At 45.8% G+C, this 26,379-nt stretch overlaps 1 protein-coding gene and 1 long non-coding RNA gene across 9 annotated transcripts in view; one reads left to right on the forward strand and one right to left on the reverse strand.

Moving 5' to 3' along the window:
• Positions 1–26,379, forward strand: part of LOC310832429 — a 186,386-nt gene that overhangs the window by 149,269 nt on the left and 10,738 nt on the right. The gene's annotated exons all lie outside the window — the stretch shown is intronic.
• The window catches only part of NCAM1 (neural cell adhesion molecule 1), a 216,291-nt gene continuing 207,399 nt past the window's right edge, over positions 17,488–26,379 (reverse strand). For 4 of the 8 annotated variants that reach the window (XM_083713937.1, XM_083713936.1, XM_083713932.1 and 1 more), the window contains 3 exons: positions 26,105–26,221; positions 24,240–25,010; positions 17,488–22,721 (listed from right to left, as the gene is read on the reverse strand). In XM_083713937.1, coding sequence (XP_083570063.1) covers positions 22,598–22,721; positions 24,240–25,010; positions 26,105–26,221 — 1,012 coding nt within the window. In that variant the 3' untranslated portion in view covers positions 17,488–22,597. The remainder of the gene's footprint in view (positions 22,722–24,239; positions 25,011–26,104; positions 26,222–26,379) is intronic. The other 4 variants (XM_083713940.1, XM_083713938.1, XM_083713939.1 and 1 more) reach the window with 2 other exon arrangements.

Consider the following 26,379-nt stretch of genomic DNA (forward strand, 5'->3'; position numbering starts at 1 on the left):
TTCCTTTTCCGCAGGGTCTTTCTGCCCCCCTGTGCTCCCTCCCTCCGGGACTCCCCCGAGGCTGAGTCTTCTGACGCCTGCTCCCCCCTCCTTCGTGCTTTGGGACCAGGCTCCTCCTCAGGGCTCTCCTCATTTCCGCGCGCCTCCACATTTGAACTTGGCGCGCGTACGTTGCCTCTGACCTTCCTTTCGACCGTTACGCTACTCTCGGTACTACACTCCTCCCCTTCCGGCAGGACGTTCTGCTCCGAACTCCTTCCCCTCTCAGCTTCCTGTTCTGCTCTTTCTGACACACTGGCAACTCCACCCCCTTCACTCCGTTCCAACGGAGAGGCCGGTCCCGATCTCCAGCCCCCACTGGGGACTCCCCCTTCGTTCCCCTGCTTCTGACTGCCTCCCTCTCTACTGCCCCTTGGCCTGACCAGGGGGGCTCCCTTTTGGGAATCCTCGGATTCACTTGACGGACTCACTGACAACCTCGGGTCGTCGTCGTCCTCTTCCTCGTCCCCCTGGGACCCCTCCCCCTCGCTCTCTGTCCCTGAAACCCTGACAGCACTTTACTGAGAATACTGAACAAAAACAGAGTATGATTTGAGGGGAAAGGAAACAGAGAGTTCTTTTGTCTTTCTTAATTCAGGTCCTGTACATAGCAGGGAGGCAGTCAACTTAAATGGAAGTAACTTTAATCAAACTATGTGGGAGTGCCACTCTAGTGATGCATTAGCCAATTAATTGGTTAGATCAACCGACTGCAAATGTTTTTACAGTGGTACCTCGGTTCTCAAATGCCTTGGTACTTGAACAACTTGGAACCAGAACGTTGCAAACCTGGAAGTAAGTGTTCCGGTTTGTGAACATTTTTTGGAAGCCAAACATGCTCCGTTTTGACTGTTTCACTTCCGATTTGAGTGCCACACTTCCATTTTGAGTGTTATGCTGAGGTCTGTCTGTTTTTGCTATTTATTTTGCATTTTTGTTTCTGCGGCTTTTTGTTTTGTTTTTGTGACTGTGTGGAAGCCAGTTCAGCTACTGATTGATTGATTGTGTGACTGCAGTACATTGTTTATTGCTTTCATTTTATGGATCAATGGTCTCGTTAGATAGTAAAATTCATGTTAAATTGCTGCTTTAGGGGTTGTTTTTAAAAGTCTGGAACAGATTAATCCATTTTGCATTACTTTCTATGAGAAAGCGTGCCTTGGTTTTGGAACACTTCGGTTTTGGAACAGACTTCCGGAACGGATTAAGTTTGAGAATCAAGGTACCACTGTATTTAAAAAACAGAAGGTCCCAGGTTTAATCTTTGGAATCTCTATCCCCAAACTTCAGGTAGCAAGTGATGGAAAGAGCCGCTCTTGGTCCAAGCCCTGGAGAGTCTCTGCCCATCAGATGAGGCCATTTCTATATACAGTGGTACCTTGGGTTAAAAACTTAATTCATTCCGGAGGTCCGTTCTTAACCTGAGGTACCACTTTAGCTAATGGGGCCTCCTGCTGCCGCCGCACGATTTCTATTCTCATCCTGAAGCAAAGTTCTTAACCTGAGGTACTATTTCTGGGTTAGCGGAGTCTGTAACCTGAAGCGTTTGTAACCTGAGGTACCACTGTATAGAGTGTCAGATTCCAGGCTACAGCAAGCAGACGGGTCATCCAGCAACAGGCAGCCAGAAGACTTGCTGCCTTTGCCAGGCCCAGCGACCTCCCGCTCTTGTGAAGGTGGGGCACAGTCTCTCATTTCCTGCACTAAAGTCAATAACTGGTGCGGGAGACCCAGCCCTCAGTCCAACATGAAATCCTCTGTAGCCATTTGCCAATAACATCAGAGCAGGAATCCTGCAGCTTAAGGTGTTTTTGCACCTTAAGACCCTTCCACCAGGGGTCGGCATGGTGAGGTGCCCACCAAGCGCCTGTGCCCAAGAAATGGCCCCACTGACAAGAGCGCCCTGGGCTTGCTGCAGTGAGGAAAGAGACTCACTGAAGGAGGGTGTCTTGTCCAAAGCTCCTCCGAAACCTGGAACCAATACTGGATCTTACTAGGTAAAGGTAAAGGGACCCTTGACCATTAGGTCCAGTTGTGACCAACTCTGGGGTTGCAGTGCTCATCTTGCTTTATTGGCCAAGGGAGCCGGCGTTTGCCCGCAGACAACTTCCGAGTCATGTGGCCAGCATGACTAAGCCACTTCTGGCGAACCAGGGCAGCGCACGGAAACGCCGTTTACCTTCCTGCCAGAGCGGTACCTATTTATCTACTTGCACTTTGACGTGCTTTCGAACTGCTAGGTTGGCAGGAGCTGGGAAAGTGAAACGGGAGCTCAGCCTGTGGCGGGGATTCGAACCACCGACCTTCTGATCAGCAAGTCCTAGGCTCTGTGGTTTAACCCACAGCGCCACCCGCGCCCTTGGATCTTACTAATTAAAAACAAAACAGCAGGTTTTGAAAATCAGTCCTGGCTCCTGCAGCTTTACTCAGGGAGCTTTGGCTTTGTGGAAATACTGACAGTGCTCTGCCTTCTCAGAAAACAAACAAAAGATCCTCCACTCAGTTCTAAAGGGGGGAAGGAGACAGAAGGAACCCTTTCTGAAACTCTGCAATTATTCCTAGGAAGGTATATAATACAACTGAATGAAGTGGCACAAAGACATGAGTTCGCCTCTTCAAATAAACAAAGTCTTAGTCATTTGCATTTCCCCATGAGTCCTGTCTCTCCTCCTAAAGGCCCCTGCTGCTGCCACAGCAGATGTATTTTCCAGACCATAAGGTGGGTTGCCAGCCTGGTGTCATGATTGCACGGAAAGAGATGTATAGATCTGAGATTTTGCAAAAATAATAATAATGACTAAACACACTTGCATGCTATAGATTAATTGTTAAGGACCAAGACAGGAAAGTCTATGGGCCAAATGCTTTGTGGAGCTCTTCATTTCCTCTGTCACCTGTACCCCTTACAGTTTGTTTGGACAGTGTTGTACTTTTAATATGTGAGGTGTCATTGCAATAGTCCCCCATTCTGCAGATGGGGAAATGAAAGCTGAGGCACAGCGGATTGCTCAAAGTCACAAAGGGAACCTGGATTACTGACCGGGGTCAAGAACTCAAGCCTCTTCTCTCTGCTGTTTGAAACCACTGTCAGATAAAAGGCAACAAATGTCACATGAAGGGAATATTGTGCAGTCTGTTGCTCATCAGTGCAAAATTGGGGGCATCTCTCTCTTGCTATCTCTGATCTGCTAAGCCCTGACAGGATGAGGCATGTCCAGACCCTGCCCATTTTGCAGCATCTAACTGACAAGATGCAGATCACCTTAGGCATGAGATGAGATGGAAATGGTTTCCATATATCTGTAGAAAGGTTCAGAAAGCAACAGCTGGAGATGACAGGATCACTTCTGAATGTCCACTGGAGGTGAATAGCAATTCATTTACCGTTTTTTGTAAGGAAAATGGCACAGGGGGGACAAGTTAACCCCCAACTATAAGGCATCCTACTTTGCACAGGGCAGCCCTCTATTAATATGATGATGATTAAAATTTCTATCCTATCCTTCCTCCCAAAGTAGTTCAAGGAGGCAAACACCAAAGTGATAAAAACCAATATTATCTGTCTATAACATCAAAAAGCAATGAGACACATTTATGAGCATTAATAACACCTTAACTTTTTTGAAGAGGTAAGTAAAGGTAAAGGGACCCCTGCCCATTAGGTCCAGTCATGGCCGACTCTGGGGTTGCGGCGCTCATCTCGCTTTATTGGCGTACAGCTTCCGGGTCATGTGGTCAGCATGACTAAGCTGCTTCTGGTGAACCAGAGCAGCACACGGAAATGTCATTTACCTTCCCACCAGAGCGGTACCTATTTATCTACTTGCACTCTGATGTGCTTTCGAACTGCTAGGTTGGCAGGAGCAGGGACCGAACAACAGGAGCTCACCCCATCGCGGGGATTCGAACTGCAGACCTTCTGAACGGCAAGTCCTAGGCTCTGTGGTGTAACCCACAGCACCACCCGCATCCCTTTTGAAGAGGTACCCAGTCCAAATCTGGTTTAAGTATAAGAAACCCTAAGAGGGAGAGCAGGAGGGGCCTTGGAAGTCACCTGCAACAGGTAGCCACCGAAGAAAGCAAATAAGCATGTTTATTTTAAAAAGCAAAGGTAAGCTCTTCTCTTTTTGATGTGATGCAAAAGGCAATAACAATGTGCTATTGCCACCTAGAGCTCACACTAGTAACAGCGAGTGACAGTTTTTTTCAGCTAGAACTCATTGGAACTCACTTCTGGCACCTCTCAGGTGGGCGTCAGTGCCATTCTAAGAGAACAAGGGAGGCGTTCACAATAAATCCCAACACCTCTTTTTCTAGAAAAATAGCACCGGCTGCATAGCTCCACTGGATGTTCAACATATAGTGGGATGGCACCCAGTGTGACAAGGCCTAAATATTACTCAGGATATAAGATAAAGGGAAAGGGACCCCTGACCATTATGTCCAGTCATGACCAACTCTGGGGTTGTGGTGCTCATCTCGCTTTATTGGCCGAGGGAGCCGGTGTTCAGCTTCCGGGTCATGTGGCCAGCATGACTAAGCCGCTTCTGGCAAACCAGAGCAGCACACGGAAATGCCGTTTACCTTCCTGCCGGAGCGGTACCTATTTATCTACGTGCACTTCGTGCTTTTGAACTGCTAGGTTGGCAGGAGCTGGGAAAGTGAAACGGGAGCTCACACCGTCGTGGGGATTCGAACTGCCGACCTTCTGATCGGCAACTCCTAGGCTCTGTGGTTTAAACCACAGTGCCACCCGCGTCCCCATATTACTCAGGCTCAAGGAAATTAACGGACATGACTAAGAAAGGCCCATTGATTTCATTAGGTCTAATCTTGGGTGAAACTTGGTTGAACACCCTCCACAGTTTGTAGCAGGAAGCGGCACGGTAGCCGAAGCAGCAAGTAGGAAAGGGTTTCATTTTCTCCGAGTCCGCTTAGCACATGCAATTTATGATAAGGAACAACAGCCAAGCGTGCCAACTTGAATAAAATAGTGTGGGGGCCCAGGTAAGCCCCACCCCATATTAACTAATCACAGGATGTAGTGCGCACACACCATTTGAATGGGAATGCCAATCAACCTTGTGGGGGCCCAGCCCTCTCAAAAAAATTATTGTGAGGACCAAAGCCCCCACAGCCCCTAAGACAGGCATAGGCAAACTCGACCCTCCAGATGTTTTGAGACTACAACTCCCATCATCCCTAGCTAACAGGACTAGTGGTCAGGGATGATGGGAGTTGTAGTCCCAAAACATCTGGAGGGCCGAGTTTGCCTATGCCTGCCCTAGGAGTTGGCTCTTATAATAACCGTGAGGAAAGGAAGAAAACTAAAAGGAAAGGAACTGGTAGTGGAGCCCTCATTCTGCCTTGTTTTCCCCCCTTAAGTTATAGGGACAGGTTTACGATGGCCGTGCATTCTGATTTAGTTATGTTACCCATATCTACTCTGAGGGGGTACAATAAGGAAAGGGATTGAATGGAAAGCTGCCCATGCACTGGTCATGCTTTTATATAATTCTGTGGTGCGAGCACACTTGCACTCAGAGGTCTCTTCCCACTCCCCACACATTGCATACTGCTCTAAGGCCATGGGAAGAACTCAGCATGCAGGGTCTTCAAAGGAAAGGGACACCTGCAATTTGAGAAGTGTGCCGCTAGATGGCAGCATCTGATCGTTTTTAACCACTAACCGAAACCGAACACCAGCGTTAGCTACGTATCTCTTAAAAACAACAACACCCAAACTGTTAGCATTTTCCACGTGGAATGGCTACTTATTTCTCCCGATTGGGATCAATCAGAACTAGTTAGTTTAAGAAGGCATGTGCACTACCAGTGCAAAAAATTAAAAACTAAACAGCTTTGAGGTTTTGGGGGGTTGTTTTTTTTACAATCAAGTGGTATATAACTTTTATTAAATAAAATACTAATAATCAAATAAAATAAAATCTAGAACTAACAGTAAAATAATACATAGAAACACTGGGACTAGCCTTAAACCAACTCAGATCCTTGGGGACCATTTAGCTCAGTATTGTCTACACTAATTGGCAGCAGCTCTGGGAGCGTTTCAGCCAGGAGGGTATCTCTCCCAGCCAGGTTGAAGCAAGCTGGTTTTGCATGTTGCTTTTCAGGTTTTCCCAGGATTGAGGGATTGGCTCCAGTTGAGGACAATGTCACGTGAACGATGCCCAGAAGTCTTTGGCTCGCAGTGGACAAGGCCTGGCAAGCCTGGCAAGTGTTTTACATATATGTGTTGTATATGTAATATAACACTGTGACACCAGAGGGTGCTGTGGAGTCCCATCTTTCCCTACCAGATTTCCTTGTATGAGTTTACAATGCATTTAAGTGAATCGCTTCTTTGATGTGTCTAGGTCCAGCCCTCCTGTAGACAAAGTCTGTGTTGAGCCACTGGTGGTCCTTCTTATTGAAGGGGGGGGGGGAATCCCCTGTGAGCTGGGCTCCCACTTGCTTGCTCTTTCTATGTAAGCAGAGCAGCTTATGCTGGAAGTTGTTTTGAATAGAACTGCCATCCTCCCTGAGCATCAGTCTCGCTGGTTGGGGCTCCAACATCTGGAAGGCAATGTTGGAATACTGCCGGGAAGACGGAGGCATCAGGCAGCCACTGGCCGGCAGCCAGTCTCCCTTGGAATAGCATCAATTAGCTGTTAGTTTCTGTTTCTCACCATAGCTGTCAACAGCAGCCTTGAAAATAAGGGACCAGCAGCCTTGAAAATAAGGGACCAGCAGCCTTGAAAATAAGGGACCTGCAGCCTCACCTGTTCCAGGCACTCCAGTCTTCCTGTCCTCCTGCAGTCTGGTCAAACTCATGCTGGTAGCTTCGAGAACACTGTCCAACCAACTTTGTAACCAGAGGTTCAACTGAATAGAATCTGAATCACATGCACCACAAGGCCTATGCAGCCTCAACTTAAGATGGCTCCCTGGCCTGGCTTTGCACTGCAAAGTTTGCAGCAGCACATGCAACAAAATGGCATCCAGCATTCAAAAAACCTCTTAGCTTGCATTAACTAGCCACACACAAGGCATGCAAGCTCCACCCCCACCCCCAGTCGTTCTTAGACTCCTTATTGGGTGAGCAACACAGCCAAGCAACACAGTTGGAGCCTCCCTCTTCCCTGGCTGGCAGGGAGGGAGAGGAGTTGCTTCATTTGAAATTTAAGGGACATCATTCAAGGGACATTTAAGGGACATCCATCAATAAGGGACAGCAGCGGGACATGGCGCTGGAATAAGGGACTGTCCCTTCAAATAAGGGACACTTGACAGCTATGTTTCTCACTGAGCAGCTGCATGGAGTCATAGGACTCTGTTAATATTCCTGGTATTCCATACTATTGGAGTCTCACAGGAAAGGAGATGGGATATGACATTAGTGGTTTCCTGTTTCCTTTGTTCCTTTGTTCAGTTGCTCTCTGCTTCTATAGAGAGAGGATGTCTTTTCTGTTCTGCATAGTTTAGAAATAAAACTCTTTACAGTGTAGCTCATACTGTCTCACCACTTCCACATGCTGCTGGAAACTCTGCTGGGAGGACATGCCTTGGAGCCTCATCAAAGGCTCGAGGTCGTTAAACACGTCGGGAGGCGATTCCGAAGATGAGCCTTATCAGCTCTGACGAACGGAGTTTCGACATTAGTGACACGAGCCTCAGATATGTTTAGAGACCTGTGCACGCTCTATCAGCAGAGTGCATAAATCTTCTCACAGGAGAAGAGGCAGACAGAGAAATGTGTAAGCATAATGTACGGCATTTTATTCAGCATAGCTCAGGAACAGAGGAAAACATGTCTGCTTCCTTTTGTCTCCAGCAAAACAGCAGTAACACAAAAGCTATATACAAACGGAAGTTCCCAGCAGACTGTGCTGGAAGTAAACAGGCATGTGACATACAATAGTCATGCATGTTCCCTTTTAAGGTGGAACAGAACTATATCCTAACAGGCAACACATGAGCCGCCGTTGTTCTAACCACAGCACTAGACCAGACCCTCCAAGTGTCCCTATTTTCCAGGGACAGTCCTGGATTTACAGAAGCCATCCCAGTTTCTGATTTGATCCCAGAATGCCCCACTTTTCCTTAGGATGTCCCTATTTTCACTGGAGAAATGTTGGAGGGTATGTCACACTTTGCTGGCTTCCCCGAGGCCGCCCACCAAACACGATGGCACTTTTTTGCCTCTCACTCTCCTCTACTTCTCGCCATCTCCTTCCAGAATACTCTGCACCATTAATTCTCTGCATGGATCACACTGGGCGCTTCTTGCTCCTCTTCCATCACCATCCCTGCAGGCCTCAAATCCTTGGCTTTTCAGATTCTACACAACATTATTAGTGCAAAGGAGCCGGGGAGAGAAATTTGCCAAAGTGATTTCTTTGCAGCTCTCGTCCATTAGCAGGATCGTGCCTGGCCTTGCAGACATTTATTTTAACTGCCTTTCCTGCGGTAAATCATTCTTCTCCCCCTTCACACCTTCACTTCTATGTACCGCTAAATGGATCCCTTCAAAGCCAGAATGCCAAGCAAGTCATTAGTTGAGATTGCAGAGTCTACCATGTTCTTCCTAGCAAATAAATATTAATGGAAGGTGAGGGGATAATGAGAATTATGAACACCCAATGGCAGGCCAGTATCCTCTAACCTGGGAAGGTCTGCTAGAGACCAAAGAATCAAGGAAGCTGGCTGGATCACCAGGCACTAAACACTTGCTGCTTCCAGTTCTCTATTCAAGCATCACAAAGAACTTAAGCGCTTTGTGCTCCTTTTAGGACCCCAACTTTGGAGACAGGGAAGGGCAAATCTGTTAATTTCAGTTCCTCTCTCCATCCTACCCACCTTGCCTGTTCGCTACATCATAGAATCATAGAATTAGAAGGTACCCAGGGGTCATCTAGTCCAACCCTCTGAAATGCAGGAATAAATCAGTTCAGGGTCATTTATTTTTACAGGTCCTCATGAAAATTCCCCAGCATTTTCATGGGTGTTCCTTTTGATAAACTCAATTTTGCATGCAGCTGTGTCTAATGTACACATATTTGCACTCTTTGAGGCAAGGCATTTCTATATGCTATATTTTTCCCCCCTGACACATGCCCTTTCTCCTAATGTGTGCATTTTGGTAGCCACTCTCTGGTCGCAGAGCTGCATTATGAAAATTCAGAGACGTGTGCATTCGAAGGGTTGTTTTGGACAGTGTGAACTAGTAAGTTTGCATTAAAATACAAAGCAAATCTCTCTCCCATCCCTACTACTAAGTACATACTGGCTATATATACGTGTCCACCACACACACCATTCTTCAATCTCCTCCCCACACCCATGCTTGCTGAGCATTGAGCGCACATCTAAATATGATCTTCCCTCCTAAATACTGCATTCTGTTTGAAGTTCAAAATATGGAAATGTCCAAACATCATCCAGCCTCTCTATCTTTCACACCCTAATTTATCCATATATACCCTCCCCTTCTCCATCCAAGTCAGGAATGTGCAGGGTTAGTTCACCCATGAGGCAAGGTGAGGTGACCTCAGGCGGCAGGATTCATGGGGGCAGCAGAACCCAATGTAGATCTCTGTTCTCCCCCTGACCCTGCTGTAGATCTGAGGGAGACACCATTTTATGGTTCACCTCAGGTGACAAACTGTCTTGGGCCGGCCTTGGCTGCTGGTCAACTTCCAAGTGTTATCCAAGTCACAGAAACTTCCTGCAAACCTATTTGCAGTGCAGGGGAGCAGGCGTGCAGCCGAGTCCTGTCCCCAGGATTGTCATTGTACAGTGCAAATTAAACCCAAGTGTTGCCCTTCTTCGTGGAATCTTGTTAGACTGATAAAACAAAAACTGAGGAATTGCGCCCCGATCCCAGCTCGAATCCAACAAAGACAAAAGAAAGCACCGTTGCTTCTTCTGAGCCTCTATCCCAGTCCTCTTCAGTCACCAGGCTTGATTTACAATGGCTGGGACGTAGGTTAACCAAGCATATTAGCACCTGGGGTATGCTACAATTGAGTCAGGAAAGTATTTTATGACTGAAAGAGAGTAATTGTGGAGCAAAAGCAAGATCAAATGGAGGACTGTCCACTAGATGGCAGCCATGGCCAAGGTATGGAGTCTCAACATAGCATCCCTCAACATAGTTCATCTTCTCTACCTCCACCCCCCCCCCCCCAGACTGGATTATTATGGGACCCCGTTTTTTTTGTTTTTTTTTTGAAGCTTGCTCATATGTTCTTGATTGCTGAAATGAGCTGGTGAGCTTCCACCTTTCCCACCAGAGTCTGGCCATCACTAGAAGTTCACAACTGGATCAGCAACAATAACTGTGATTGGGTTTAGAGTCTAGAATTCACATGAGTCTCAGATTGGTTCCTGGTGGCCAACTCCTCCCCTTTTTCTTTTTTAAAAACACAATCTGAAGAGAGTCCCTTCGGAAGCTCTTACTTCACAACCCCCTATTATTTTGCTGTGCTCTGCTGAAAGAGGTTCATTCGCTTCCCACCATATCTCAATACGGTGGTACCTCAGGTTACAGATCCTTCAGGTTACAGACGCTTCAGGTTACAGACGCTGCTAACCCAGAAATAGTACCTCAGGTTAAGAACTTTGCTTCAGGATGAGAACAGAAATCGCACGGCAGCAGAAGGAGGCCCCACTAACTAAAGTGGTGCTTCAGGTTAAGAACAGTTTTAGGTTAAGAACAGACCTCCAGAACAAATTAAGGTCTTAACCTGAAGTACCACTGTACACTTATATAAAATATTTCGCTTTTGGTGGCCCAAACCTTATAGCATTGAATGAAACACTAGTTCCTTCGCGTGTAGGAGTATATGAGAGGGAAAGGAACATGGGTGGCGCTGTGGTCTAAACCACCAAGCCTCTTGAGCTTGCTGATCATAAGGTTGGCAGTTCGAATCTGTGTGACGGGCTGAGCTCCCATTGCTCGGTCCCTGCTCCTGCCAACCTAGGAGTTCGAAAACATGCCAATGCAAGTAGATAAATAGGCACCGCTGCGACCAGAAGGTAAACAGCATTTCCCTGCGCTCTGACTTCTGACTTCTGCCACATCTTTAACTTAGTAACAACAGCAAAGCTCATCATTGCAAAGAATTGAGGGTGGTGGCAGGGATGCCAAAAATATGTGTAGAAAATGAATAAACAAGGTTTGGCAATTAGCATGATTGTTAAAAATCAGTGAGACATAAAAATTAAAAGACAGTCGCAGAATCCTAAATTTGTAAGAGTGGGGTGCTTTTATTGATTATTGAAAGACAAATTATACTGTGGAAGTTAATGCATATTTCTGCTTCATTATCTCATAATTAACAGTCCGATCAGGTTGGACAATGATTTTGTATAATTTTCTAAGTGTTTAGTAGATGAAGTAACGTTACAGGTTTTTGCACTTTGTGGACTTTTTTTTTTAGATAGATAGTATACAGTGTTACCTCGGGTTAAGTACTTAATTTGTTCCGGAGGTCCGTTCTGAACCTGAAACTGTTCTTAACCTGAAGCACCACTTTAGCTAATGGGGCCTCCTGCTGCCGCCGTGCCGCTGCTGCACAATTTCTGTTCTCATCCTGAAGCAACGTTCTTAACCTGAGGTACTATTTCTGGGTTAGCAGAGTCTGTAACCTGAAGTGTCTGTAACCTGAAGCGTATGTAACCCGAGGTACCACTGTACTCCTATATATCAGTGATGTAAACATGTGGCTCAGCCCCTTTTGGGGGAAAAGCACATTCCAGTCATCCAAAAAGAAGAGGATCAGGTCCTAGTCCTTGGCTTAGTCTCAAGATTTCACGAATGCCTCCTAGCACCTGGATTCCAGAAAGCTCCACATTGCTTGGGAAAGTGTGCAGAGGAAAATCTTAGATGTGCAGAGCAAGCTGTGCTTTGCATTTGCTGACCTGAGTTTGGAATGATCATGGAGGCAAACTTTGGCTATGTATTCCAGTGTGAGATCTCCAGCCCATGGAATGCCTCTGTCTCTCTCTACCTGGCCTCTAACCTAATTAAATCATCCACAGCACATCCTGATTTGATCCAGTTAGAGCCCCGACAGAGGAAAGCAAAATGCATGAGGTTGTGCCACCACAGCTAGATAGACTTGTTAGCTCTCATTAGCATTACTTGAGGTTAGATCTCTCTAGCACAGGCTTCCTCAACCCTCCCAATGTTTTGAGACTACAATTCCCAGCATTCCTGACCACTGGTCCTGCTAGCTAGGGATCATGGGAGTCGTAGGCCAAAAACATCTGGAGAGCCGAGGTTGAGGAAGCCTGCTCTAGCAGGTATATGTGCATGTGGAACTGTTTGCAGATTCCTTTGTATTCATCACCTGGGGTTGGAAATTTAGATCCAGTGCTTAACAGTACTCTAGATCTTTCTCTCGCTGTGCTCAAGGCAACTGACTCCCCTTGGGTGTCCATATAGCCTCTAAGCTCCAGGATTCAGCCCTTGTGCTTCCTCTCCAGTTGCCTCCAATTGTAGTCAGCTTGGTTCCCCTTCCTAACCCCATTGCCCCTTTGTTGTTCACCCACTGGAGAGCTAAGGGAACACACAGCCTTGTGTTTCTCCTCCAGATCCTCTCTTAGGAAGCTTCCAATCAACAGAGGTTTCAAGGAGCTGCATGGTCCTCTCCACTTCCCATCACAAACTGCCAAAGCACAATTCACAAGCATTTCCCTGTGAAAAATTCTCTCCCACCCCCCCATTACTTTACAGTAGGAGAAGTAATATTTCAACCCAGGTTTTTCTTTTCACTGTTTCTATCCTTCTGTCTCTCTAGACCTCAAGCAACTTAGCTACACTGCTCCCTTGCTTGTATTGCTTATTTTTTTCAACATTCCTCTCTCATCTGACGTAGCCTCATACATGTCTGTCTAGCACCCACCATTTTCCCCTGCCATATTTGGAATGAAGAGAAGAAGAGAAGAGTTTGGATTTGATATCCCGCTTTATCACTACCCGAAGGAGTCTCAAAGCGGCTAACAATCTCCTTTCCCTTCCTCTCCCACAACAAACCCTCTGCGAGGTGAGTGGGGCTGAGAGACTTCAAAGAAGTGTGACTAGCCCAAGGTCACCCAGCAGCTGAATGTGGAGGAGCGGAGACGCGAACCCGGTTCCCCAGATTACGAGTCTATCGCTCTTAACCACTACACCACACTGGCTCTCATGAGGATCTTCCTGCTTCTACACTTCTTATATTTAACTCCAAGGTTACATTTTGTTGTTATTGTTGTTGTTATCCGTAATGTCTCAAGAGACAATGGAGTGCACCTCCAAGAGTAAAGTCAAACCACTGTTTTCCAGCACCAAAGTGACCTCCCTGGGGGACAGTCCCAGGCAGTGTGTATGGAGGTCCTGGGATGCCCCGATGTCAATATCCCCTCTTGGTCTTGCTGATGTGGTCCAAAGGAAAGCAGAGCAATATATTTGGCACCAGCTTTGCTGCAGGAGTTGCCAGAAGGGGCATACAAGGCCAACGCCTATATTGTAAATCTTTTTATTTTTTAACAACCTGCTTAAAAGTGTCTCTATTTTGTCAAAAATCTTCGGATTCCAAGCTCTGGGCTGTTGCCTGATTGCCATGTGTCTTATATGTGTTTAATTCTCCCGGAGGTGTGCTGCAACTCTGAGCTGAAAATTCATGGGCACCTCTAGGCAAGGGCGCAGGAAGGGATGCCTGGGTACTTTATGGAGAGCAGCTGCAAGGCAGAAGGGGCCTTCTGTAGGTGTGGGTGAGCTTGAGTTCTCCCCAAGTCAAAAGCTGCACTTTGATGCTACCCAATGATGCTGAAATGCACATCTCTTAGCCAGGGCAGCACTGCCTATTTAACTTTCTTTCAGTTCTCTGTTGAGTGACAGGCATTGGACATTCAGAGGATAAGTGCTGCCACTTAAGAATTCAAACTGGTCTCTGATCCTTGCTGAAGCAGCCACCTTGGGGCCTCTCCCTGATCCTGCAAACTCTGATGCTGCCACCTGTACCCACTTCTTTGCTGGCCAGCTCCTGCTGGAAGTCAGCTCCCTCCAAGTTTTGATCGCCACTGCAGTCTAGCAACTGGAACAGGGCAGCCTTAGGCTTGCTGGGCTGCCTGCTACCCTCTCTATCAAAGATGATTTAAGGAGATGGCAGAACCTCAAAACTATCATTCACCTCTGGAGTCCTTAAAAACAGAGAGCACCTCTTTCTCATCTATCCAGCCCATCACCTGCCATTTCAACAGGCCTCCCAGTTCCTGGCTACAATCACAACTTTTTGTTTTTAATTAGGGCTGCCAATCACCTCTGAAACTTATTAAGAGCTCATCCAGCTGTGGAAGATAAGAGCCTGACAGGTTGCTGGATGAGCTGTGGAGCCCAGGGTAGCGCTGAGCAACTGATCTCATCTCCATTTCTAATCGTGGAGCAGGCTCCCATGCACAATCGCCGGGGAAAGAGCAGATTAAACATGGGAGAAGCAGTCAGGGAAACTAATCCAGAGCTTTCACTTGTGTACAGAAGTCTTAGCACACATTTAAAAACAGCAAATTGTCAAGGGCCACAGCAGTAGGGTTCTCACGATCTATGAGCAGATACTGAATTTCTAGGGTCCTCACATCCCACCGCTTTCAGGAGCTTGCCACCATGCCATACCCTGCTGCTTTCACCTACAGAAGTTTGTTTGCTTGTTAGCAGAATGTGTCTTTGGTGGAAAACACTGAGCAGAGCAGGCAAGTCGATTCCAGCAGCGTACCAGTTGTCTACCTACATATTCTCCAAGCAATTCTGCAGCATAAAGAGAATTTCTTGGCACTGAGTGATGGCTTTAGAAGCCTGAACATCCGAAAAGGGAACTGGAGATTGATGAGTATCTAAAGAAAAACACTCAAATCCAATATGGTGTTTTTCAGCCTGTTTTGTCACAGAGATCAGCCCAGCTCTAGAGATGCCAAACCTATGTCGGTACACTGGAATTTGATCTACAACACCATAAATTTAGGTCAACATCTTCCAGGCACTTGCATTAATCTTTAGGAGGAGGCGGGAGTCACTCTCACAGTTCATTTTGATGCTCACTCACTGAAGAGCAGTAGGTCTGGTGCAGTTGCCTAGAACAACACAGGGTGTTAGAGGAGTGCATAGGAAAGATTATTATTTATGGTGCTTGTGTGGCTTTGTTAAAATTATTTCTGTACTGGCTTCTGTAAAGAAATTTGACAGTTCTCTGGAGAGCTTCTGCAGCCTTCCTACTGGAGGACAGCAAAAACCACACAACTCTTGAGAAGTCCAAAGGAGCCACCTGCGAGATAAGGGCCAACCCAGAACAAAAACCTCTCTTTTGAGACTGCCTTTTTAAAAAAGTCTGAGGATGTACTAACTGGGGATGGGGGGAATATAGAGCACTGTTGCATACCTGTTTGAAAGCATGCCCACCAGTGGGTGAAGGGCATATAGAGAGTTGCTACTTTAGATGCTCTTGCATAAAGATGTGTACAACTGCAAACCACTATGTACAAAAGGACACTGGAAAGACATTTCAGAGGCTACACATGTACACAGCCCAGGAGACTGTGTGAAATCTTGCAAATATAAACACCCGGTAATCATATCTTGCCACATCTGGGTGGAGCTGGGAAGTCCCGAGAGGCAGCAACTTCTATATATCAATTGGTTTGCCTCAAATGTAGTTAATAGTCAACTTAAGAGAGCCTGAAGCTTTGCCCACTCTTGACATATTTTGCTATGCCTGGACTGAAGAGGGAGAGCATGTTATTTATGGAGTAGAACGTAACAGAAAAACCACAGAGCTATAGTTAAAAGGTTATCTAGGCTGGAGGAGGAGGCAGTGGTCCATGGGCCAGGTTTTAGAATTCATCAGTCATGATGGCTTATTGCTTAATTAGACTAGCAGTTTATAGGAAGCCTTCTAGACGTATGCATCTGGGACAGCCCAAAAGTTAGTTCTTCAGTGAAAAGTTGGTGAGACCACTCTCCTCTTTTCATAATTTGGTTGCTAGTGCTTACCAATGACCTCTGCAATTTAGACTGGCTCCACTCCATGGGTCTATTAGTTCCAAGACGGAACTGCCAGATTCATAGGTCTGAATCCAAGGGACAAATAAATAGGCCATGTTTACAAGATTCATCTCCAAAGCAGGAGCCAGGTCAGAATGACCTTAAGTCTGACTCACCATGGCTATTATTTCAGTTCTGAAGAGTTGGTAGCATAGGACACATGCCATTTCTGCAGGCCCATACAATACATACTGCTGTAAATGTTTTTTTCAGAGTTGCCAGCTTACACCTCAGTAATGGACTATCAAGGGCTGGTGTAAGTACAGCTGTCGATGGTGACACCTGATGAACCAAAGGCATCCTTTTGTCAATTTTTAAGCATTCAATTTGCTGTCTGGTGGGTCGTTTTCACCTCCCCTCTGAAGAGTTGAAAATGAACAGCAGCTGGGGGAGTCTCTCACCTCCAGGATTTGCTTATGAAAAGTGCACCATAATTGAGCTTGTCAAAAAGGGCTTTGATTAATGTGCTCGATGAAGCCAACTTAGATTAGAAACTTAATATCCCCAGAGAGTGTGTGTCTTTCCATGTGAGGATGTTAAGTTCTGATTAAAAACAAACAAGCCTTGCAATGCTACAGACCCATGATCTGATTCAACTCAGGTTAGGCTTAAATGCAAGGAATTCAGAGGAGCCACTTGATGTGAATGTTTTGCTTCAGGAAAGTTTGATGCTGCCCCTCCCCAATGATTTCTATCTAATCAAACATCCCATGAGTGCTGAGATGTAGCTGGAAGTGATCCTGCAAACACACAATTAAACCATTGTTCGGTTTTGCCTTAAAACTAATGGGCAACAGAAATTTGTTGGAGAAAAGGAGGGTTCTTACTACTCTCAATGGGCTGATTCTATAAGGCAACTTCATGAGGATTCTTCTTCCTATAGCTTTCACAATCTAAATGATGGTTTCCCTCACAGACAGTCTGTGTTAGCAAGCAATCACCAACAGGACTTCCTTATCCCAGTCCAAATGTGACCCCCCCCCCCCCATACATTGTTGGTCTCCAACATTCAGCTGTAATTATTAAGTGACGTGAGGAAGATGGATGTCTGAATCACCAGTGCTTTCCCTTCCCATCTCAGCCTATGTGTCTAGACCATCAAAAACCACTGTCAAGAAAGTCAAGATGACTCTCTTAATAAGAAGGAGCCTGTCAGAAAAGAAATCCTGCTTCCGTGCCACCTGGGCCATCAGTTGGAAAACATACTTTGGAAAGAATCAAAGAGCCATGGAACCTATACTAGAGATGTGGAAGGATTGGAGGTGTAATCCAGCAATATCTTAACTCTATTCTGGCTATGGGAGGCGGGTGGAGAGATTGCAAAGCTGCCGCCGATATAAACACAACAGAGGGCTAGACAATGTAAAAACTTTTTTTTTTTTTGGTAATTTTTATTTGAACACAAGTATTCTGACAGAATGCAAAGTCAAAATTCTCCGTTAGTATCAGTATTTACATTGGTGAGAATGGAAATAAAGGTGGTATTCCATGTTTCACTCGGTAAAAAGTTTTTTATCTTTTGTTTTGTTTTTTATAACAAGAGAGAAGGCCCCTAAAACAGGGAATGCTGGGTAGGGATGTGAATGGAGGACTGAGAACCACTATCACCATTGCCTAAGTGAACCCCCAGGGGTCTGAAGACATCCACAGAAAAAGGGGGAGAAATAAAATAAAACCCACACAGCTGTTGTTGTTGTTTTTAAAAAAGACTTCATGGTAAAACTCAAGCAAGAAAATGTGCTATTTTTTCCTAATACATTGCATGAAATACATGTTTACCGTACTACGAGAAGCTGGGTGGTTATATAGATATATATGTATGACGCATACATATATAAATATGCACATCGTAAACAGTGTATTGTTGGTCCCTATTCAAAGGTCTGTGTCTGCTCGAAAAATAAAATAAACAGGTATAAAAATAAATGTGAAGACACCTTTAAAAATTCATAAGAGAGAATGTTGCTTCTAAATTTAAAAAAAAACTCTTTCGCTGCCAAAGGAGGAACGAACAACATATTGGCAAAAGTGAATAGGCAGAGAGATACTGAACACCATTCCCCTCACCAAGACATAAAAGTCTGCTTCACAAAGAGCTCTGGGACAGGAAGGAGGGCTGCTGCTGCAAAGTGGAAATGCTCCCCTGCCAAAGAGCTCTTAATGAAGCAGCCGTGGTCTCAACCATGCTGAGAAATGCCTGCCTGGTGAGGGGAAAGAGGGCAAAAATGGCGGCCATCTTGGTCGGTTCGTGAGGGAATTTGTGAGGCTTTGCTCTTGCTCAGGAAGGCTCAGCTGACATCAAAGCCCTTTGAAAGCCATAGGAATCTTTCCAGGGATGTCGAGTGGGCTTCAGCTCAGGCCTCAAGATGGCAGCCAGGCTTGAAAAATGCTCGCCCACAGCAAGGCTACCCTAGCCAAGCTTTGAAAAAATTACGTTCCCACAGAAGACTCACGGGCCACTTTGCCTGTGTGGGACCCACTTGGAGAGGCTACTGGCAGATTATGGTAGCATAAGCCTCCCGTTAGCCACTCGTCGCTTGGTGGGAAATATAACATATGAGGTATGAGGCAAGAGTTGGTTGGCGACAGTATTTTGCAGGCCCTCACAATGGCCGACCTTCAGGGACCAAGGGACGCCATTCTTGCTATCTTCCGAACAATAAATCCCTGCCTATTCATTTCCCTCTGGGGAGGAAAAAAAGTCCATGTGAGAACATTACCGGGGGGGGGGTATATTTACACCCTCTAACAAAATAAATCCCTCGAAGGGCTAGAGTTCCCCTCCCCACTTTATACCTTCATAAACAAGACCCCCACCCAGGCACACAGTAGAGGCTCGGACGCCACAGGCGCTGGGTGCACGCGCATCGATATAAAGGCAGCCTCCATTTCCACCCCCATGAGCTGAAGAGAAAAAACAAAAACAACAAGAAAGCAGCCCCCACCCTGCCCCCACATTTAGCAAAATGACAAAGACTCTTGGTTTTTCACAGTTGGGAATGATAACTGAGAGATGCCACATTGACGGACTGCGCACATGAGATTATTATATCAAAAGGCGTGGCTTCATTTTGCTTAGGCCGGACTGCAGTCTCCCCCCACTGCCACCTCCTCCCTCCCTTCCTTTGCCCCCCCCCCATTGACCTTAGCGCAAAGGAATGCTATAGATCACATTCAATTTTGCAGGTTATATATATATATATTTAAAGCAACCTTTCCCAGCCTGGTGGCCTCCGAAAGGTTTGGGCTCTTTATTTCCATCAGCCCGTCAAGGATGATGGGAGTTGTAGCCCCAAAATATGTGGAGGGTACTAGGTCATGGAAATCTTGATTTCAAGGCTACTTTTCTTCAGTCCAGAACAGTTGTATTCTCTTCGTTTTATGTATCCTGAAATTGGGGTTTCATCATTTGGAATTTTTCTCGATCACCCCAAACTATTCCCGCTACACCTTCCACACCCAAACGATGTGGAAGGTTTTCTTTCTTTCTGATTTTAAATTTTTTGATACTATGACAAAAAACACATTTCACACTAAGATATTCACGCACCCACAGTGCACAAGCTTGCAGATCTAATGAAATTCTTTTTTTAAAAAATGGAAAAAAGATGGTTCTATACAAAGGGCTGGTCTCCTTCACCTCTACATCCTTTTACCCACATCCCTGTTTGTACAATTATTTATTTTAAAAAGCAGCGAAGTCACAACTTTAAGCACAAGACCACTGCATGAACTCTGTAAATTCTGGGTGTGATCCCAAATAGAACAAGGGGGACTTAAGTTTCATACTGTGGTATGTGAGCAATGGGGCAAAAATGCTGAACATGACTATTCAGGTAAGAAAAGTTAAGAAGATCATTAAGTGCTTCAGAAATCAGCTTAAATATCAGATCAAACCTCCCAGATCAGATTATTTGATGCATATTCTCTATCTCTCTTAAAAAAACAACAAAAACCCTTGAATATTTGAATATTTCCTAACAACTTTGTAGAATCAGAAACTGGAGGATGGGGACAGTGGTCCTACTTTTCCAGCAGACCATTGGTGACTTTTGCCAGAAATGGATAAAAGACTGCCTCCATCCATGTATTTTGTTGCAAGTGCAGAGACCAGGATCCTGCTCATTTCATTATCTTTGAAAGCTCTCGAGGGTACACCCTCTGTTGTATTCAGCTGAACTGAATGGGATACCCTCTGCTTTTATTGAGTTTTTTGAGTGCATCAGAGCCACATGAAGCTTTGGATCAGGGTGTGATTATGGAAACTGAATTCCTTTCAATGGGCTTTTTGAATCAGGATTGCACAGCAATGGTACTTAGTAGGTTACCTCCACCTTGCCTCCTCTCCAAAATTATGCCAAACTCCCGTAAGTGGTGAGCTTCACTACATTTTAAACATTGTGTAGGCTAAAAGGAAGCCGTATCTGCAGCAATATATTTTAAATAAGGAGGGAGAGTGGGTAATTTTTAATTTACCTTCTGAGACCCGCCCTTAACTATACAACCTCCCCTCTGGCTTAACTAACCTTAGGGGGGGATTCCTGGAGAGGAAAGGGGAGATAATGCCTTAGAATAAGAAAAAGAAAAATAACTTACTTCCTGTATTCAGTTTTGACCCTGACTCCGCACCACCACTGAGCAAGTGCTGAAGTTCAAGCCAGTGACTTTTCTCTCAAAGGGGAAACGTATTGAAAAGCGAACAGCTTTGCACATAATAGATCCTCCAATCTTGCACTACACATTTAAGCCTTTGGGCACATGTGTAATGCAATGAAGCTTTGGACATTAAAGGTCTCATATTCCATGGACAGGAACTGGGGTGGACCCTGTCAAATTGGACTAAGCCAACCAAAGCAGAGGGGGAGCCATGAACCTATCAAATCTTCAGCCAATCAAAGCAAATGGGGAACCATTCTGACCTTGAGATTTGATCCTAGTGAGAGATTTGGAGCTGCCTGGAGCTGAACCATCGTGGCCCAGCAGCCTGGTCCTAAAAACACCCTGGAAATATGATTTCCATCAGAAGCAAATTCTAACCTATTCGTTTGAGAGGAAGCATTTTTGAAACTCAGGTTTGCAGCACAAGATATTCATTCTTGAAGATGGAATGACTTACACTTCTTACACCCTAACCAGCTATACTTGGACCGTGCACCAACAAAGCCACCTTTCCCAGTGTCCTAAATTGCAGATATTGTGCTGATGCTTTTCAGAACTTCACTCCTCTATTCACACACTTAAAGTTAAACTCATGCTCATCAGTAGGGTACCCTGAAGGAGGACACTGATTGGACTTTACGTGGCCCATTTGTATAAAACGGAGGAAAAGGGTAAGGGTTTGCTTATTTTTCTTACTCCAGTAAGAAATAAAAAATGATAATAATTAAAAAAGAAAGAAAAGACAAAAGGGGAAACACCTACTGTAAACATCCATTATTTCAAAATGTCTCCCTTTGCAAAGCAAGCATGCTGATCAACCTACTATCTATATAGCCTGTTTTTACTTTCTCTCTCTCTCAGTCTCTCTCTTTCTCTCTCGCAATCTCTCTTTAAAAAAAGGCAGCTATTTTACATAGACATTTAAACACAACAAAAGTTTTAAAAAACGTTTTGTCGACTGTAAACACTGGAAGAAAATAAAGTTGGCAAAACCAAATTAAACAAAAAACAAAACAAGGAATACTGCACTTTGAAAGATAAACTCCAAAACTGCCCAAAGGCATTCTTCCTAAAATGAAACATGTTGGAATTATCACCTGTACCAAAAGGGGGCGCAATCGGCCAAAAACGTCTTCCACGCAAGCCCCATTTAAATGAACATCCACGGGTACCCTGCACACTTCCCGTTCGTTCCAGAAGGCTCTGCGCAACAGTCACTGATGGGGGATTGCCCCTTTAGAAAGGAGAACAGAATTCAGTCAGGAAGGGAAAACACACTTTGCGTACAGGACGAATTCAAAGTGAACCAAATAAAAAATAAAATGGGGAGGAGATAACTTACTTCAAAGAGTTTACAGGTTTTTCTCAACTCGGCTGAAAAGTATAAAAATAAACGATCTGCGACTGGCCACCCCAGTCTGCTCAGCCTGGCAGAGCCAAGTCTGGCTTCCTAATTCTGTTCTGAATCTCCTAAACATGCTGCAGTTGGGTTTTTTGTTTTGTTAACTCTGCATGGATATTTCGCAAGGGCCCTGGTATCCTAGTGGGGTTATGGGCTTATCCTTGTAGAAGAAGTAAAACATTTCGTTTCTTAAAAGCAAGTGCACATAAAGTAAAATTCTTCCTACAAACCAAAAAAAAACCAAAACCACCACAATTCCCCCATTGTATGCATTTTTTTTGTCTGTTTTCTTTTTTAAAAAGGCAAAGACATTAGAGGGATGAGATGTGTGTTGTGTGTTTTAAATGCTCAGGTGAAGTTGTTTGTTCTGTCAATTTTTTTAATTTTTTTGTTTTGTTTTGTTTCGGCTCAGTTGCCCATCATGCTTTGCTCTCGTTTTCATTTGTTTGTGTGGCTTCATTGGGTACCGTCTTGACTTCTGCTGCGGGGGCTGTCTTGGCTTCTGTGGCTTGAATTGCAGACTTTTCATCTACGGGGGTTTTCCTGTTGGGAAAGTCACCAAATATTGTGGATTAAACGAAGGCTGGTAGCTGCCCTTTCAACAAAACTTGGTGCCTGAGAAAGGAGAAGCCCTCCATGCTAGAGTTTATGCTTCTCAAGTCTGGGACAGAAAAGCAGGATGCAACCCTCTCCCCCCAATTTCTTCTCCTCGGCCAGTTGACTGCAAAACACAACCACCTAGCAAGTCTTGGGTTGCAGGAGAAAGGTCCCTTGGTTTGCATTTTTAAGCTAACTATATATACTAATACATGGATTGAAATGTCACAAATTGCTTCATTTGGAAGTTTTAAACTTCTTACCCCTTATACCATTTGTGTGCTGACAAAAAAGAATATTCTCAATCATTTATGAAATGTATAAATGTCCAACAATACTAAAATACTATTAGCAATAGAATTAGAATGTTCTCAACACAATCCCCAACAGCAGATATACCTTCAGAGACACATGGCAAGCCCTTGGGTGACTCCTACTCATGGCCTGGGTTTTGTCCTAAAATTGGTTTCTTGATAAAAATAAGGCTGCCATTTCAGTTTCTGAAATTTTGGGAACTGTGCTTCCCATCGTTAATTGAATATGTGATTTAAGGTTTCCTAAGGCCTCAAAACGAAACTGGAAGGGTTCTGAAGCCAAATTCATCCCTACCCACCACTGGTCCTTTTTTACTCCTCCGTGTGAACCGTGTTTTACCCCTCTGCTGCAACTAGAACCAAGTGAGGAATTCAGCCACACTGGTATGTTGTACAGGAACTTCTCCACCTTAAAACCGGGGCCCAAGCAATGCTCTCCATTATTATCCTCTAGCGTTGCCTGGTTCAATCATGCTGGCTACTTTGCTCCAGGGAAAAGGCGGAAGAAAGCTTAACACATACCCGGTTGACAGAGATGTGAGAACCCATGGCTCTCCAGATTTTGTTAGGGTACAGCTCCATTGGCAGCTGATGGGAGTTAAAGAGTCCAACAACATCTGGAGGGACACAGGTTACCCACCCCTATGACAGAATCTTCCACTTAGAGGAAAGTCATCTCTTCTAAATATCCAAATGTTAAGGCCTTCCAGCTGTAACCTTGCAAAAAAAGGACTACCCTCACACACATCCCTTATTTGTAGATGCTATTTTGGCAGCAAAATTATTATCCCGTGACAAGTTGTAGCAAACAATTTGCTTCTTAGAAGCTAAAGGTGACTCCATCCTGGGTGCCTTCCAACTGAATCCCCTAAGCTGGAATCCCATGGAGCTGTTGAGATAACTTAGGAGATGAGGAAGGGAGCTTATAACAACAGAATCTGGAGACTACTGCTTGATCACAGGCCCAAAGACACCCGGATTCTAAACTTTCTGTTATGGTTGGCTGGTTAAATAGACAGGTTAGCTTGCTTAGAGAAAGAGCCAGGTTAATTCGTAACACACACACACAGAAGTGGAGCAAAAAGCACGGCACAGCACGGACAAGAGACACAGCACACGAACAAGCAGGGTTTAAAGCGGGGAGGCATACTCTGTCTTTGCAGGCGCTGCCGATGCAGAACTCTCCGGGCCGGAGGAAGCTGCTTGGCCTGCAGGTGCAGTGGCAGGAGCCGCCGTGCCCAAGGCGGCAAAAACATCCTTGGCAAGATCAATGTCTGGGGTCTTGAAGGTCCCTTCGTCCATTTTAAAGTCCTCGTTCTGAGTAGCATTTGTGGTGCCCCCCGTGGCAGCCTCGCCTTTCTGGTTCATGGCATTCTTGGCCGCCTCTGTCGGAGTCTTCGCCGCGCTGGGCTGCGTGGCTTCCTTTTCTGGACTTTTGGCGCTGGAGGCCTCCTGCTTTGGCTCTGAAGAGGCTGGAGAGCTAGCGGGGTTTGGGGGCTGTGGGGCAGGGGATTTGCTGGCAGCAGCAGAGCCCTTGGGAGCCTCGGCCGCTTTTGTGGTAGAGCTGGGGCTCAGCACTGCCCCTTGGTTGGTCAGGACGCCGGACGACAAGTTGCCAGTGGCCAGGGCGGAAGTAGGAGTGTCGCTGAGGTCAACCAGGGGAGCCACTTTAGGCGTGGAGGTGGGTGGGGGCGAAGATGCCGAGGCCGCTTTCGAAGGCGTCCCCTGATTGGGAGCCACGGAATTGGAGTCGGGCATGGGCGTGGCCGGCAGAGTGATGCTGGAGGTGAGGGTGGTAGTCTCACTGGTGGGGCTATTCTGAGCGGTGGCAAAGGTTTCAGTGATAGTGTCAGAGTTAGTGGTGACTGTGGTGACAGACGGCATCATATCCTCGGTGGCTGCCGTGGTGTCGGCAGGGTGCCTGTGGGGGTGAAAGGAAGTAAAAGGCGGGGGGAGGAGGGGAAAGAAAAGAGAGAAACAAGACAATGAAAGCCATGAAAGCAGCAGGCGGCTGGGTGAGTCAATGCAACTGCAGAAACAACATGCGGTTATTTAACACACAAAGAGAAGGAAGAAGGAAGACATGGAGGCAAGAAGAGCACTGAGTCTTTGGACGCGAGGCTAATCATATTAGGGAGACCCTGAAGAATAAGGGGGCACATTCTTGGTATCAGAGGAGGCTGTTTGAAGAGAGTACCTGCCTTGACCCCAGGACTTTTTTCCTAGAAAAAGAGGTGGTGGAACTTGCTGAGCAAGTATGGGGAGCACCCACCTTCTCTTCTTCGCTCCAGCTGCCACTTTTGGCGACACTGCTGCCAACCTCCACCTCTAGCGCACAGCCACAATCGCTGCGCCAACATGATCGCTGCAGCAAGCCGATGGTCACGACACACAGCCCCAGGTGCCATGCCACCTGCTGGCAAACAGTCCCAACCTAAAGAGGTGCCGGACTGTACCTAAGAGGTACCGGAACTCAGTTCTGGTGAGTTCCGGCTGAAAAAAAGCCCTGCTTGACCCTTTCTGGCTCACAATGAGATTCACAGCACATCCTCCAAAGATGCAAATCTGCCTGAACAAACTTTTTGACTCCTCCTTTGGGAATGGTCAGCAGCTGTACTTCATGCATTTCATTGCCATTTAATCCCAACTTTCACATTCCATTCCTCCACCACCGCCACAGCCCAATATAAAACCGCCAACTGAGAATAATGCTTCAGAAATTTGATAGTCCACAAAAGCTTTGCCACAATAAAGTTTTTAAGGTGCCATGAGAGCTTTTCTTCTCTTTGGAAACATATTATTATTACTCCTATCCACCATTTCCTCAAGATTGCTCAGCCTTCCTTCCCCTCACTCCATGTGAATGAGCTCTCTCTCTCTCTCTCTCTCTCTCTCTCTCTCTCTCTCTCTCTCTAATACACAGAGTTGTCTTTCACACAATGAAGCCTAAAGAGGGGCTCTGCTCCCCCCTCCTCTTCAAGGACACACCGGGGGGCTTCTACATTCACAACATACTCTGGCTCCGTTAGCGGCGTGGTTTCATTAGGTTCCGTGTGTTTCCCTCCGTCATGGTTCGGGGTCCGTTCCTCCTCTGTCCGCACTTCCACAATGGGCTCTTTTGATTCATCTTTCCTGTAAGGGAGGAAAGGAAGCAGGGTTAGTTCAATCCCCAGCACCTCCCAGTTTAAAAAATATCAGCTAGCAGGACTGCGAAAGATCCCCTGCAGCTTTTACTATCTTACTATGGGAGGGGTAGATGGGAGAAAGGAGGGACTTTCTCATGATAGGAA

Source organism: Podarcis gaigeae (genome assembly GCF_964106915.1).
Source record: "Podarcis gaigeae genome assembly, chromosome: 15".
Lineage (NCBI taxonomy): Eukaryota > Metazoa > Chordata > Lepidosauria > Squamata > Lacertidae > Podarcis > Podarcis gaigeae.